At 45.9% G+C, this 17291-nt stretch overlaps 2 protein-coding genes across 2 annotated transcripts in view; one reads left to right on the top strand and one right to left on the bottom strand.

Annotated features, from left to right (window-relative positions):
* Nucleotides 1-375, bottom strand: part of LOC306739064 (homer protein homolog 3-like) — a 35469-nt gene extending 35094 nt beyond the window's left edge. The window contains exon 1 of the mRNA XM_079221013.1: nt 325-375. Within this exon, the coding sequence (XP_079077139.1) occupies nt 325-347 (23 nt within the window). The 5' untranslated portion in view covers nt 348-375. The remainder of the gene's footprint in view (nt 1-324) is intronic.
* Nucleotides 376-6655: 6280 nt separating this feature from the next.
* Nucleotides 6656-17200, top strand: ddx49 (DEAD (Asp-Glu-Ala-Asp) box polypeptide 49; the record flags this gene model as incomplete). The annotated part of the gene is made up of 13 exons (XM_079220686.1): nt 6656-6770; nt 11789-11912; nt 12221-12306; nt 12445-12566; nt 12943-13130; nt 13898-14038; nt 14352-14427; nt 14791-14867; nt 15034-15131; nt 15265-15339; nt 15893-15981; nt 16331-16402; nt 17023-17200. 13 exons carry the CDS (start codon nt 6656-6658, stop codon nt 17197-17199), a joined length of 1440 nt encoding a protein of 479 aa, XP_079076812.1. The 3' UTR covers nt 17200.
* Nucleotides 17201-17291: the final 91 nt, after the last annotated feature.

Consider the following 17291-nt stretch of genomic DNA (forward strand, 5'->3'; position numbering starts at 1 on the left):
AGAGCTTTTTGTGTAGGCTTATACTCAAATTGCATGATTTAATGTCAACTTTGCCATTAAAAGCTGCATTATACTGACATTTTACTGTAATTAAAAAAGTCATTGTTTTTTGCCAAATAATATCTATATTCACACAAAGTCATAAATTATGAATAAATACTTCAGGTTGGCATTTTAGCAGCTTTTGCTGATGGAAGGTATCAATAGCAGTCATCTGATGCCCAGTATCATTTGGGAGGAGATCAAAAACTAAACTAAACTAAACTTTACCGCCCATCCCCGTCATGCAGAGCCACAACACAGAGACGACGTGCATGTTTGTACCTCTCTCGATGTACCGGGAACATTTTACAGCTCGCAGACAAGTCCTCTGCAGCACAATGTGGGAAAGAGGAAGCAAGTTACAAGAAAATACCTGTTTTTAGTGACGTCATGAAGAGGCTTCTGATACCAAGTGCTAGTCCAATAATTACATGTTTAAACAGTGCAGCTACACCTCATACCTCAACTAGACTGAGGTTGGATACTACAATTTGAGGTAGTTCAAAATGTGCTTAGTCTTTAAATAATCCATTAAGAGGAAAGAACCTGAATCACAGCCGTTCATTGACAAAATAACAAACTATGCAAATATTGTGATTAGCTCTTATTAAAATAATGTGTCGACAAGGTGGTCTCAGTCCAGAGGCTCCTGAAATGGGATTAAGAAATGCAGCTTTTTTTCATGCACAAATGTGAATCAACACCTCTGGTAAGTCATTCGCTGCCCTTAGCATGACTTAATCACTTGCAAGTGTTTATTTGGTGCATTCAGGTGCACCTCTTTAATTCAGAGGGTTGTAAATAATGAAAGCTGTCAGAGGCCTGTTCCAGAAAAATATAACATCCCCATCAAATTACATATTCCCTTTTGTATAGTGTTCATGTGCACGGTAACATGGTGAAGTACTTTAAGACAAACTGTAGACAGCATGAGAACCGTATGCACCTAATCATTATGTTTATGGACCAGAAGAGTTAATCAAGAGTCTCCTCCTCCTGGTGCTCACTTCCTGGTACATACCGTCACCATCCGTAAAGAGTTGTGCAGGTTCCTGTCTGAGTGTGCATGGTGGCCTGCGACTACATCCATCATTTCCTCCAGAGGTCATTGCCATGACTTTCATTTGGACACCAAACACAAGCCATCAGATCAGATGTTTGTGTCAACGCTACGTCAAAGGCCCATAAATTACACACTATAGACTGACTGAGAAACTATCTGCCGATACTTCTTGGCCTGTCCCAGCTCCATACATTTGGAATATATATCTGGGTCAATAGATTGAACCTTGAAGGTTACATATGAAAGCATTAATCTCATCGTTAAATTAGAGGTTGTTAGAGACACACTGACAGATTTGGTGCAAAGAGCAGCGTGTTGTCAACACACAGTTGATCTTTAAGTACTTCAGTCTCTGTAAATTTGGAAAATGGAACTAGACAGACATAATTCCAGTAACCTGGAACACTGTGACCAAGTAGTCATCACGTGTATAGTACATCTAAACCCATGCTTGATCTAGCACTTCGTTGGTTATTTGAGTGAAATGCTGAGATGGAAAATGTACCACCTGAACACACACGTTTCTGTTTGTCTTATTTGAGGAGGAGACCTAGGGTTCAGCCTGATCTGAAGGAAGTTTGAAGGACACACCTCCTTAGCCTTTTGAGGGATCCAGGAACTGATTTAGCAGGTGCACAAACATGATGCTGCATCATTGTGCAGTCGCAATAGTCTGAAGAATTTGGAAATCCCAATGACTCTACTTCCATTTGTCAACACCACTATGTTAGTAAATACACCATAATAGTATAATAAAAAACACATTTTACATGCAATGTAGGCCTTAAAATGTGCACTACGGGTATTTGTTATATTATACACATGCATTAATTTGAGTAGCATCTGAATGAAATTTCACTAGACCGGCCTAGAGGGGGAGGCCGACAGCATGGATAGTAATGCGAGGAGGGTTCAGGTGTGTCTGAACCAAACTGAAGGCCTGCATGTAGAATTCACCACACCCACACACACACACACCCCTAATGAGACTGAGCACAGTTTGACACCCAAAGCTTCCCAAAGCAAACCCACCCAGGATCCCCTGCACAACAATCGACCTGGAAGTGGTCCAGTGGGAGAGCGCGCGCGTGCGTGTGTGCGTGTGTGTGTGTGTGCGTGTGTTACAAATAGAAGAATAGAGAACAGGAAATCACAGTAATACTGTTAACTGCAGGATGCATGCGTAATGTGGTTGTGTGTTTTATCTTTTTTTAATCATATGACTATAAACTGATTGATTACATTTGAAACACATTGCGTGTGTGTATCCGCCAGAGTTAAATGTAAAGCAGCCAGCCAGGACCTTTCAGCATGTGAAGTTGACCTGGTAACATATGTCATTCTTGTATAAACAAACATCAGACTTTTACGGCTTTCAGAATGTACAACAATAAAAACAACGTAGTTTCGCAACTGATGGTAATATTGTGATCGATTGACTTAAAAGGAGGAGAGACAATAACCAGACCAACGCGTCACAAGCTGAGAAGTCTCCATAAAAGTTCACTTTCTAAGCAGTTCGTCATTTGAACAAATCGCTTCCAGACAGCAGGAGTGCGCCATCTGAACCTTTCTGACACAAAAGTCTAACTTACCCCATGCTCCGAGAATCTGGATGCTGTTCGAGGACTATTTCCACTCACCAGCACTCCACTTTTTGTATTTTTCTCCTTAGTATCCAAACGGATTTGCTTCTTCCGCGAAATCCTGGACGCAACTTACATTTCCGAAGAAAAAAAAAGACAAATGACTTCCGACTCCAGCCTCCCCAGTTTCCCCTCCAACAGTACTTCTCTCTTCTCAAGTCAGTTGTATTCCAGCCTGCCTGCCTTCCTTTGTCCGCGGCTTTCCACGCAGAAAAACGCCGAGGATGCGTCGTCGCGATGCGTAATTACGCACCGTGAATAGTTTGACTCAGTCCTGCGGGCCGGACAGACGGAGGAATGTCGATAAAAGTCAGACAGCAGAGTGCTTTTGGCTCAAATCTCGTCCAGAACTTGTGCTGTGCTGCGCTCCCTTCCCGCTTCTGTGCCAGATCAGACTGGGATCCCATTCAACTCTCTCGATGGGACCGTGGAGCCTCTTAAGCGCCACCTGATGGCCACAAGCGAATTACAAACCCGACCCCCCCTCCCCCATATCCCCACTCTCTACTTAAATGTCAGAATGTGAAATAGTACATGTGGAAATGGCCTGCTGATGTCCTAAAAGCCCCTTCAGTGCATAATTTTGCGATGCAGCGTAGTAAAAGCTTGACGCATGACTGGTGGAAGAACAGAAGCCAAATGGTTGTTTACAATAAAAGCCTCAACACATAACAGATGTACAATCCTGCACCAGCTGACTGTGTTGATCTCACGTTAAATCAGATATTATTTTATATTAATCTGTTCATAAAGACCTATATTGTAATCCTATCATACCAAGATGGATATAATCTAATAAATCAACAGCAAAATAAATATCTTCCTGTTGATAGGATAAGAAAAAAATATATGACTGGAAATCTGCTTAAGTCCCCACGGGAATATTATGCATTAGTCTAATGCTTTTATTCATTTAACAGGGGAGCATATTTCATAGCAAAAATGATGTCACCAAATGATGGCAGTCATGTGTTCATCTCTCTGAAAATCCCATAATACTAAGGATTGCAGATTTATGTATTTAAACAAAACTGTAGAAAAATGTATCTACACAAATATGATTCTTAAAATTTCACACAGAACATCAAACCAAATCCAAAAGTTTACAAATACACTCACAACCAAATAACTGTAAATTGACAGTCTTTATGGGAATACAATTTGATTGTTCCAGTATATATAGTTATTTTTCTCAGTCCACTGATCAAATTTATAAAATTTATGAAATCAAATTCCCCTTTTTTTATGAGTTTGAACAAATATGACTTGGTCTGACATGTTATAGTCAGAAACATAAATAAGCATTAACACAGAATATCAAATATGAAATCCTGTACATTTTATACATCGTATGGAATATATAAATTTACCCCAAATACATAAAATATAGGATAAAGATATAAAAGTACCATGAAGTTATACTTCACAAGTTATAGTAAAGTGCAATTTTGGGAATGTAAAACTTCCATTAAGCTGCTAATAGGCAAAAACTGACACAAAATCTGGAGAACATGTCACCCATTTACTTCTTGTTAAAGCTCCACAACTTTCCCTAAAAACTGTTCAAAATCACTGCAGCGTCTAGCTTAGAAAGAGCTGCACTTCACCTCATTAATTCATACGGGACTTGGTTTGAAGTCACCCCTGATTTAAAATAAACTACTCATTGCATGTACAGTATATGCAGGGTGAACATGAGAGAGCGGAGCATCAAATGTTGTGGAAGAACGACGGGGGCAGCTCCTGCACTAATCGTGCTGCTCAGTGGTTACGATGCAGCTGACTGCTGCTCGGTGCTGCAGGGAGGCAGCAGGGAACATCAGATCTCTGCCTTACATGCAAACAACCCTCGTGCTCATTTAAAGAGACACTTCTCAGCCGGTCCGAGGCAGTTAGCAGCACAGCTGGACAGTCTGGGCAGGACGGAGCTGAACCTCCAGGCCTCTGCCTTTAACACAAAGGGTATAATCACCTTTGGCAGCCCCAATGTGCACACACAGATGGGTCTTGATTAAATATTTTTCTCTGTTTCTCCAAATCAAGCAGCGGCTGAATCAAACTCAGAGTGTTTTTGCAATGCTCACTGTTGCAGGTTGGACAGAAAGACAAAGACCACATGATGTGGCAAACACGGCATATAGTCTGGACCGAGAATCAAATCTTGAATGGTTAAACAAGTTAAATTGCAATTAGTCTGGGAAAAAGCTGTGAGTGCAATCATCCTCCAATTCCTGTCGATTTGACCATTGCATTCAAATTGGCTTAATGGAAATCAGAGGGTGCTTCAAGCCTAATTATTTCTGATCAGTTAAAGGGGCAAATCAGTGATATCAGCAGGAAAGAACAGATGGTCTGTAAAAACTAATTATGCTGGTAGTTCAGGGTTTAAATTCATTCAGACCAGGAGGCTGTGAACTCATAACAAACTTTAACCACCTCCTGATAATTGCTGAATAAAGATCATTGACGTTTGTGGGATTTTACAAGGTAAAATCAAAGGCCATAGCATAAAATGAATATTCAAACGATGTAATGATAAGAAATAAATATGATTTTCCCAGCGTTTGTAGTTATTTAGTGTATCAGTGGTTCTTTGTCACGTGGGGAAAGACACTGAGGAATACATGATCTGGCACCTGATTCCTCTGTAGAATGTTTTTATTGATCTTAAACTCTGTCTTACTTCATCATCAAGCTCTGGAGTGGTGAGTCGAGACGGGCAATCTGTATCAAATGACTATTAGGTCATTTAAGAAAATAAACTCTACCAAATGTTTAGTAGGCTATCAACAGAATTGAAGAAATTGTTAATTGCTTTTCCTCCCTTTTGTTACCATATTTTCTGTATCACAAATAACCATTAATTTTGTGCACTGAACAACAGACCTAGCCAGAGGACAGGAGCAGATACAAACAGGTGCATGTATCACTGAAGGGCTGGACAAGCTGAACCAGATGAAAGGTAGAGAACTGTGGCGGTGTACATGTGACCCATTAGATTCCATAATGTCATTTAAGGCTGCATCACCAACTGGGCAAAGCTGGCAAGTCCCCCAAAAGCACCACCTAGTGAAGGTGTTGAGGTCATTTGATGATTTGCACATTTGTGAATGTGCAGTTCTAAGTTACAATATAAATGCATATTGAAATGACAAGGCACAAGAGATCCTGGAATCCGAGAACAACGACATTCTTGTGCTTAGTTTGCATCCAACGGTCTGAATCACGCTAACAGTCTCGTGTTCAATCATTTTTTTGAACACTAGACCGTGTTCAAAAAAGAGATCCTTCCCTTCTTTTTTCTCCTCTACATTTATTTGATTAATTGCATTTACTAGTTACTCTGCATATTCAGTTTACTAATAAAACAAATACAAGTAAATTATGTTGTATTATTGTATTATTATGAATAATGATAGACTTCATTGATCTTTTGTAACAGAGTATTTCTACACTGTGGTATTGCTACTTTTACTGAAGGCCTGTCCTCTTTACCAGCATAATAATATGTGACCTTATTGAAATACTAACTTATTACAGTTAAAAGTTAAAGTTAAAAGGAGCTAATTGATTTATCAATAAATGTGAGGTCAGCCTATCAAAATATGTGATTCACGTAAAACTTGGGTTTAATAAAACATATCGTTCAACGAAAAGGGCCAACGAAACGAAATACTCGTTTCATCCGACAGAGGACAGCACCGCGCATGCGCTGCCTCCAACTCGGAGAAGAAGACGAATACGTCCGTCCTACTGTTACGTAATCAAATTGCGACTATCGAGTGGGCACCGTGTAACACACGAGGATGTTTTACTCTAGTTAAAATACAGTATTCCAGCTAACTGAGTAACATAAAGTACACGGAACTATTCCTCGAGCCCCAGAGAACGAGGTGAATTATAAATGGCGGACTTCTCGTCGCTGGGCCTCGCAGACTGGCTGGTTAAACAGTGTGAACAGCTGGGAATCAACAAACCCACTCCTGTCCAGGAACACTGCATGCCGCCGATCCTCGAAGGTAAGACGGCCCTTTGTTTAATCATCACGTTAAACATGTCCTCAGCATCTGCCTGCAATGTCAATATCTTCTGCACTACTTTTGGAAGTAATGCAGATCTCCATTCAAAACGTTTAGTTAAATGTTCACGTTTTTGTCAGGTCAGGCAAACACCTAGAGGAAGATAAATATAGATACTGTAGAGTTGAGAAACAGCGAGACAGCAGGCGTAGTTGCAGTCGAGATAGTTTACTCTTTCTCCACATCAAATGTACAATGCTTGTGTACTATACTACAATACAGTACTAGAGCGGCAGCGCAAAACCCCACGCTTCCCGGAAACCAAAAACAACAACACCAACCCCGACCCCGGAAACCCCACCAGCTCTTAAAGGCACAGTAGCCCTTAGGTGAATGTCTCTCACAGTCCGTATGTGGGTCACCACACAGGCCCCCCCAGAATTCACCCAACCAAAAGTGCAATAGACGAAAGTCAGTGAACAGAGTCTGACCCCAAAAGGCAAAGTCAACGTGGCGGGGGGCGGACCAAACGGCCGAACCGGCTGCGCTTCGCAGCAGGGGGCTCCAGTGGGGCCGGGGCAGGGACAGAGGCCGGGGCCGGGTGCGGGGCTGAAACAGGGGGGCGCCCCCGGCGTGGGGGCAGGGCCAACTGGACGGGCTCATCAACGTCTAAATGAGCAGGCTTGAGACGGTCGATAGTGACTCTCTCCGGCCTGCCACCCCTGTCTACAACAAAGTTCTTAGCGCCCGCTTCCAGGACCCGGAAGGGGCCGTCGTAGGGGGGCTGCAGCGGAGACCGATGGCCGTCATGGCGGATGAAGACATACCTCGCCGCTGGCAGGTCCCTGGGGACATAGGACTGGGGGAGGCAGTGGCGAGTCGTCGGGACAGGCACGAAAGCGTCGGCGACGCCCCGGGACACAGTTCGGTGAGAGGAGGCGGACCAGGGTGCAGTCGCGTCCGGTAGAAACTCCCCCGGGACCCGCAGGGGCTGGCCGTATACCAGCTCGGCGGATGAGGCCTGGAGGTCTTCCTTGGGGGCAGAGCGGAGACCGAGCATGACCCACGGGAGGCGGTCAATCCAGTCGGCGCCCGTAAGGCTGGCACGAAGGGCGGCCTTCATGTCACGATGGAACCTCTCACAAAGCCCATTAGCCTGCGGATTGTACGCCGTAGTGCGGTGTATCTTCACCCCCAGGTGCTCAGCCACTGTAGTCCAGAGCTCCGAGGTGAACTGTGGGCCCCTGTCGCTCGTGATGTCACCCGGCGTGCCAAATCGGGCCACCCAGCACCCGATGAATGCCCGGGCGACCTCCGCAGCTGTAGTGGAGGACAGGGGGACAGCTTCCGGCCACCTGGTGGTCCTGTCCACCATGGTCAGAAGGTAAGTACATCCGCGGGAGGGGGGCAGGGGGCCCACCAGGTCCACATTCACGTGGTCGAAGCGCCTCTCTGGCACCACAAACGGTGCCAAAGGGGCTTTTGTATGGCGGTGCACCTTAGCACGCTGGCACGCGACGCAAGAGCCAGCCCAGGCTCTAATGTCCTTCCGGAGACCAGGCCAAACGAACCTGACGCCCACTAGCTTAGCCGAGGCCTTCACCCCAGGGTGGGAAAGGCCGTGGATGGTGTCGAAAACCCGCCGCCGCCAGGCAGCAGGCACCAGCGGGCGCGGTTGACCGGTAGAGGTGTCGCAGAGGAGGGTGGCGTCTGCTGTGTCGAACACCACGTCCTCCAGCCGCAGCGCAGTAGGAGCCGACCGGAAGGCTTGAATGTCTGAGTCCGCGGCTTGGTCCGCCGCCATAGCGGCGTAGTCGAGCCCCAAGTGGACGGACCTGACGACCACCCGAGAGAGGCAGTCGGCGACAAAGTTGTCCTTGCCCGACACGTGCTGGATGTCCGTGGTGAACTCGGAAATCGCCGAGAGCTGACGTTGCTGACGCCCCGACCACGGCTCCGTGGCCTTGGCCATGGAGAACGTCAGGGGCCTGTGATCCACGAACGCAGTAAAACGCCTGCCCTCCAACAAGAACCTGAAGTGTCTGGTGGCAAGGAAAAGTCCCAACAGTTCCCTGTCAAAGGTGCTGTACTTGCGCTCGTTTTCCCGGAGCTGTTTGCTGAAGAACGCCAGCGGCTGCCAGGCGCCCCCCACCCACTGCTCGCACACCGCCCCCACCGCGTAGTCAGAGGCGTCCGTGGTGAGGGCAATGGGGGCAGCGGAAGACGGGTGCGCCAGCAGAGCAGCGTCGGCCAGCGCGGCCTTGGCCGCAGTGAAGGCTATGTCCATCTCCGAGGACCAGTCCAACACATCCCTGGGCAGCTTTCCCCGCAGGGCTTCGTACATAGGGCGCATGAGGTGGGCAGCACGGGAAAGGAAACGGTTGTAAAAGTTCACCATGCCCAGAAACTCCTGCAGAGACCGTACGGTGCGGGGGCGAGGAAAACCTGCGACGGCCTCCACCCTGGCGGGAAGGGGGACGATTCCCCGCGGAGTGACGTGGTGGCCGAGGAAGGTGATGGACGACAGGCCAAACTGGCACTTAGCTGGGTTGACGATGAGGCCATGTTCGCTGAGGCGGCCGAACAGCTGCTGGAGGTGAGTCATGTGCTCCTCCATGGACGCACTGGCCACCAGAATGTCGTCTAAATAAACAAACAAAAAAGGCATGTCCCGAAGAACGGAGTCCATCAGGCGCTGAAACGTCTGCGCCGCCCCCTTGAGGCCAAACGGCATACGCAAAAACTCAAAAAGCCCAAAGGGCGTGATGACGGCCGTCTTTGGGACATCCTGTGGGTGGACCGGCACCTGGTGGTATCCCCGCACCAGGTCCACCTTGGAGAAGACGACGGCCCCTGCCAGGTGGGCAGAGAAGTCCTGTATGTGCGGGACGGGGTACCGGTCAGCAGCGGTGGCATTGTTAAGGCGACGGAAATCGCCGCACGGGCGCCAACCCCCGTTGGCCTTAGTAACCATGTGTAGGGGGGACGCCCATGGACTGTTTGATCGGCGCACAATGCCGAGGCGCTCCATGGTCGAGAACTCCTCCCTGGCGATTGCCAGCTTGGCTGAGTCAAGGCGGCGGGCACGGGCGTAGACCGGGGAACCCACAGTGGTGATATGGTGCTCCACGCCATGCTTAGCCACCGCAGACGAGAACGTGGGTGTGGTGAGGTCGGGGAACTGGGCGAGCAGGTGTTGATACGGGTCCCCGGTGACCAGCGTGTTTGACAGGCAGAGCGCCCCAGCCCCCCCCAGCGTGCAGGGGTACGAGGCAAAAGAAAGGGCATCAATCAGGCGACAGTTCTTTACGTCCACCAGCAGGCTGAAAGCACAGAGGAAATCTGCGCCCAGGAGCGGCGTGGATACCGCAGCCACAACAAAGTCCCAGCCGAAACGGCGGCCGCCCAAACACACCTCCACTTGCCTGGTGCCGTAGGTACGTATGGGCGTGCCGTTAGCGGCGTCCATCCGGGGGCCGCGTCCGCCGGCCACGGTGTCCACGGGTTGAGCTGGCAGGATGCTGCGTTGTGCGCCCGAGTCGACCAGCAGCCGCCGGCCCGACAAGGAGTCAGTGATGAATAACAGCTTGCAGCCCCGGCCGGCGCCCATAGCCGCTAACGAGCGCCGGCCCTGGCGTTTCCCTGCGGCTTGAAACTGCACGGCCTACGGCACTGCTTGGCCTTGGCCCCAAACCTAGCATGGTAGTAACAGAGCCCATCGTCGGGTTGGCGGCGGGCCGTCACCGCAGCCGCAGTGTCTGAATAGTTCTCCATGGGCGGGGGCGGGGTGCCCTGGTGGGGTAGCAGGGCATGGACAAACTGCTGCCGGTTGGCCAGAAAAACCCGGTCTGCTTCAGCAGCCAGAGTGCGATAGTCCTTGGACGCGGCGAGGGGGGAACTGGCCAGTGCCGTGCGTACAGGCACTGGGAGCTGCCTCAGGAAAATGTGCGTGAAAAGGAAGGAGGGATCAGCCGATCCTAGCACGGCTAGCATTTTCTCCATCATCTCCGACGGCCTGCTGTCGCCGAGGCCGTTGAGGGAGAGCAGGCGGTCCGCCTTCTCCAGTTCAGACAGTTCGAAGAGCTTCAGCAGAAATGTCTTCAGTGCCTCGTACTTGCCGGCAGCCGGTGGAGCCTCCAGCAGCATCATCGCTCGTGCCGTCGTCGAAGCATCCAAAGCGGCCACCACGTGGAAGTATTTCGTGGCATCCCGACTTATTCCCCTGAGCTGGAACTGGGCTTCTATGTGCTGAAACCACGGCCGTGGGTTATGCTGCCAAAAGTCCGGCAACTTGACGGTAGCGGCGTAGACATTAGCCATGTCGTTAGCACCGGCGGTCGGTGCGGCGGCGCCGTTCTCGTTGTCGGACATGCCGTATTCACTCTCAGGGTCACCAGTGTAGAGTTGAGAAACAGCGAGACAGCAGGCGTAGTTGCAGTCGAGATAGTTTACTCTTTCTCCACATCAAATGTACAATGCTTGTGTACTATACTACAATACAGTACTAGAGCGGCAGCGCAAAACCCCACGCTTCCCGGAAACCAAAAACAACAACACCAACCCCGACCCCGGAAACCCCACCAGCTCTTAAAGGCACAGTAGCCCTTAGGTGAATGTCTCTCACAGTCCGTATGTGGGTCACCACAATACTATATATACATTTGCTAACAATAGTGTTCTGCAATTATCATAAATGTGACAGGCAGCTTCATATCAATAGTTATTATTGTATATTGACCGTTTCCCCATGCCTTTCTCCCTCAAAATAAACGATCAGTAGTCAACTGCAACTATAAATGTAATTGTTTTTTTATTTATCAGAAACATCTCACACACCTTTTAAGATAAGATCATCACTTTCTGATACAGAGACAGACAATGTATTGTCTGTTCTTTTTGTTGAGTTTGGGAGATGAGGAAGATATTATAATACTTTAGGTTTAATCGTCCAAAGTTACCACAAGGTAAACCAGAAAACTAGAATTTAGAGCAGATGAGTGACGTGCTTTTCCTCCCAGGTCGGGACTGTTTGGGCTGTGCTAAGACCGGAAGTGGGAAGACGGCAGCCTTTGTGCTTCCAGTGGTGCAGAAACTGTCAGAGGACCCATACGGCATCTTCTGCCTGGTGCTCACTCCTACCAGGTCAGTGCTGTCGAGAACAAGCTGGAGTACCCTGCTGACTTGTTCTGGGAAAGCTCCATCTTCCATGTATTTCTTTATGTAATGGTTCTTCCTTTTCACTTCTGGTCATTTCAGGTTGTGTCATTTCCAGATGTTGATTAAGATTACATGTTTTTGTGATCTAAAATACAAGTGGTAAAGGACAGGTTATCTTAAAAATAAATGCACAATTGCTCTAAACTGAACGATCTTAATTATCAAGACCTAAAAAAGTCTTGAGTTGAGATGAACTGCATTGATGATGTTGTTGTATATGTGATGTCATGCAGGGAGCTCGCCTATCAGATTGCAGAGCAGTTTCGAGTGCTGGGGAAGCCGCTTGGTCTGAAAGAATGCATCATCGTCGGTGGAATGGGTAATAATTTATTATGAGAGTCTGCTTGAGTTTTAAAGCTGCTGCAGAAACTTAAATTAGAAACTGCTGCTCGTCACTGTTGAATTATACCTGATCCTCTCCTCTGGGCTGCTGTTGTTGCTGTTGTGTTTCTGACAGACATGGTGAGCCAGGCCATAGAGCTGACCAACCAACCACACGTGGTCGTAGCGACGCCCGGACGGTTGGCTGATCACATCCGCAGCTCCAACACCTTCAGCATGAGCAAGATCCAGTTTCTGGTGAGTTCAGGATGACCACCGTCATCTCTGCTACAGCTCTCATATACTTAAGATCTGTTAGGAATACCAGGATATAAATACATTATTATGCAAAAGAGAAGTCTATGTGTGCAAAATAATGCTTTTTTTTCTCTCTAATATGCTTCATGAGATACTGAGCTTTTTGTTTTTAAACCCTATGGAACTCCAGATTTACATAAATATCTTTTATTGCTGTATTTTAAACAGCTAATGAACATAATATTGCTCAGTTGGAAGGTATTTTTAAGTAAACAACAAAATCTTGTGCTGAAATCAGGAATTTAAATTCTTAAAAAATTCTTAATTTGTATTCTTTTAATACAGTTTGTCACATTTGTTTTTGTGTGTTTGTCAGATTTTAGATGAGGCGGATCGGCTGTTGGAGCAGGGTTGTACTGACTTCACCAGAGACCTGGAGACGATCCTGGGGACTTTACCGGCTAAACGGCAGACGCTACTGTTCAGCGCCACGCTCACTGACACCCTGCACGAGCTGAAGAACATCGCCATGAACAAACCTTTCTTCTGGGAGAGCAAATCCGAGTGAGCCATTTAACAGCTGTTATTAGAAACATTTTTCAAATTCATTACAGGTCTCATTTTGACGTATGTTCTAATCTTTGTTTGCAGAGCTACTACTTATTTCAGTCAGCGTTTTTGTGCCTCATTTCAGATGCATTTTTTGTGATAAATCTTGCATGATATTTATAAAACAGGAGCACCGGCCTGGAAAATCTGTTTGCCTGTCATCTGATCTGAGGTGCAACTAATCACTGAAGCGTGTCTCTCGCACAAATGCCTTTTGGATGTAAGGCAGAGCTATGCAAATAATGGGATTTGCATGTGGTTGAGTGAGCGTTCTCCTGGGTTTACGAATGCTCAGACCATCTGAGGTTCCAGACGTGCGGAAAGCAGCTACAACCTCATGCAGGTGTATTCAGTTTGAACAGATGATGTAATAACTGTGACAGCCGACTTAAAGGGGGTGCAGAACAAAACAATATCACTGCTTGATTTTATTGTTCTCACCTTTCGATGTGGGAAGAGAAATGACAGGCGCATCTAATTTTTCTTCTGGCTGAATATGACTGCAGCACCCAGGCTTTGGAGTGCTGTGTTTTGTGCAGATTTCCACCTGTTCCCTGCTGCTGAATAGGAAGGCGTTCTGATTTGATCATTACACTTGTCAAGGTTATGTTAAATCCCCTCAAGGAACGTCTTCTGAAACGGGACCTGAATCAATAGGGTTTCTTTTCTGTACTGTGTCCTCTATCCATCTATCGGGAACATTGAAATATTGTTGTTAACAGGACACGAACAGTGGAGGAGCTGGACCAGAGGTACATCCTCACTCCGGAGAAGGTGAAGGACGCCTATCTGGTCCACCTGATCCAGAAGTTTACTGACGAGCATGATGACTGGTCCATCATGATCTTCACCAACACGTGCAAGTAAGGAGCCCAGATGTAGTTAAATCCTTAGTAGCCTTTATGAAACGTGTAATGTAGTATGCTGTTGATTCAACTCCATGATAATGGTTGAGGCTGCAGTTTTTGATTGTGATTTATAGTGGACTAGTGGAACAATACTTTACCTATAGCTTACAGGTGGATAGTAATTCACCTTACACGGTGAAAATATATAATTTTCTCTTTAAAACGTGAAGCTGAGTGCGGTCCGTAGCCAGGGGGCTCATGTAGAATTGGTGTGGTTCTCATGAAAACCATATTCGTCATGTGAAATAATTAGTTGTCTCTTGCACAGGAACTGCCAAATCCTCACCATGATGCTGCGGGAATTTAACTTTCATACCATCTCCCTGCACTCCATGATGAAACAGGTGAGACTAGTGCAACTTACTCACTTTATTAATACATCACTGCGACACTGGCAGCTGCCTGATCGCAAAGAAAGAGTGCATTTTAGTAATGGAGGCCTGTTGAGGGACGTTTTAAGGTTTATGATTGACCCTGTATTAGAGAGGCTGTATCAGAATTTGAACATACAAATAATTTGACTTTGCTTTGTGCGAGAGAACGATGTGAAGAGAGATTTCTTCCAGCTTAGCTTGTGTTGGATGTTGAAATCCGTCGTCTCATTAAAGGGACAAAGATAGAAACATATAGCATGCACAAAGCCTTTGTGATAATATGGAGATTAAAGCAGGTATGCAGAATGAACGTCTGCTGTTTATCTTCACTAGAAACAACGATTTGCAAACCTCGCCAAATTCAAGGCCAGTGTCTTCAAAATCCTGATTGCGACAGATGTGGCTGCCAGGTAAGAAGCTGCGCTGATCCTCATCTTTATGATGGCAGTCTTCATCTTTACACTTCAAAGTTTAACATCTGTCAATTCTTCCTCAACCTGTCACAGTTCCAGACTGAGATTCAGCTGTCGACGGGCAACTTGTTTTGACATCCCTCCTCTTCTTTCTGACTCACAGGGGTTTGGATATTCCAACTGTCCAGGTCGTCATCAACCACAACACCCCCGGCCTCCCCAAGACCTACATCCACAGAGTCGGACGAACAGCAAGAGCAGGTAACCGTTCATCAACTTCCTCGTGAATTTTAACTGTCCTGTTTAAGGGATGAGATCGGAAATGCCAATGTCTCTTGCTCTGTGTCACATTGCGTCTAAAATAAATGCATGAAACGGTTTTCTTCCTCTGCAGGGAGGCATGGAGTGTCCATCACTCTGGTGACGCAGTACGACATCAACCTGGTCCACTCCATCGAAGAACTGATTCGTAAGTTACCGTAGACTGAATTAACATGTGGTAAACAGGAATTACTTTTCCCATTTATGAGTGATTTCAGAACTTGATTAAACTCTTTTTGGACTGCCGGCTTGTCTTTACTGTTGGCTGCAGTGTGAACATCTGTTCTACTGGAAATGAAACTTGTAGAAAACCAGTGTTCAGTCACACAGGATATACAAATCCTAATGGGGAGTTAGTTAGTTAATGGATGATCCCTAGCACTTCAGTTTGTTTACTTTTTATACCTGTGCTTTATTCATCCAGTTATTTTTCTGATCATGTGAACGACCAATTATAACACGTTCACTTCCCAAAGCATCAATATAGCTACTAACTCCTCATGCGTAAATGTTTTATTAAAGTTGGCCTTTATTACACAACTGAAAATGACAGTGTGTCAAGGTCCTGGACTGGATAAGAACAGTTTCTTGGCCTTACCCAGCGACCTCAAGCAGCTGGAAATACCAGATCCCAGTGTGTTGTGCGACTCCAGTATGTGTTGGTGTGGTGTTTTCCAACATCATCTGTTCTGTTTCCATAGAGACGAAGCTGAAGGAATATCCTGTGGAAGAGAAAGAAGTCCTGAAGATCCTCACCCAGGTCAATGTGACCAGACGGAAGTGTGAAATAGTAAGACGCCCTTTTCTTCTCATTCAGCCACCTCTTGGTAGTTTAGTGCACCAGTTTGTCAGAATCAGAACCATTTATTGCCATATGTTTTCACATACAAGGCATTTGTCCTGGCGGGTGGTACATAACATTAAACAGAGTGCAAGAAATGGGAGCATGTTTAAATTTTACAATTAAATCTAAAATAGAATATACAATTTAAATAAAGTGTGTTGGTTGACGCAGTCTAGTCTTAATTTCTATTAACATAAAAGTCCTGTCATGCTGTTTTCAGGCTGGACACTATTTGTACTGGACCTTCTCACAAACATGTTTTTGCAGTAAACTCTTAATTTTTTTTGCATTGTAGAAACTCGAGTCAACAGATTTCGATGAGAAAAAGGAGACCAACAAGAGGAAACAGCTGATCTTGGAGGGAAAAGTAAGTTAATTTCTTTCTTTTGAACAACCAAACATTTGCTTTTGTTTAAATCAGGCAGCTGACACATTTTAGCAAAGTCAAGTTTGATGTATGAACACGACCAAGATGAAGCTACAAAGCATCAGAGTTCAGTTCCTGTGAGTTCCTCTAGAGAAACTTATATGTAACTGAAAATGTAGGTTAAGATTGTTTGGTGCCAGTAGTTAGTTAAAACGGAAAGTGTTAATGTACTACCCAAACTGTTTACAGGAAACGCCCCTTAACGCATATCAATTAAGTGTGTAACTATTAATGATTTAAACCCTATTTCCAACAATCAGTAGCAAATAATTTGGGTATTTCCTTCTGCGGTTAATGTGGTACCAATGTTAACAGTTTGTTACACAGATCGCTGCATCATCTGATTTGTTCAGCAGTATAAATCGAAAATGTACTAAAGTGAAAATGAAATGGTAATTCAGTCTGACTATCAGGCTTTAATTCAAGACGGACCTATTCAAACATCACTGTTAAAGTGTGAGGAATAAACATACTGCATACAAACAAATAGTATACAGATCTGATTTGTAGACAGCCAATGAGTTGAATTTTCCTGATTTGTGATCATTCTGCCATCTCAGGATCCAGACCTGGAGGCTAAGAGGAAGGCCGAGCTGGAGAAGATCCGGCGTCAGAAGAAGAAGTTTAAACAGATAATCCAGGAGACCATTCAGAAACAGCAGCGTGGACAGCTGAAAAAGAAACTGACCAAGAGAAAACAGATGAAGACTAAAAAGGCAGCACAGAAAACAGCCTGAAATATGCCTGAACCCATATGTATATACTAGAAGTTTTAACACTGTACAATACCTGTTATAATTGTTTGAGCATCTGCAAATTAAGTTGAAAT

Source organism: Taurulus bubalis (assembly GCF_910589615.1).
Source record: "Taurulus bubalis genome assembly, chromosome: 7".
Classification (NCBI taxonomy): Eukaryota; Metazoa; Chordata; class Actinopteri; order Perciformes; family Cottidae; genus Taurulus; species Taurulus bubalis.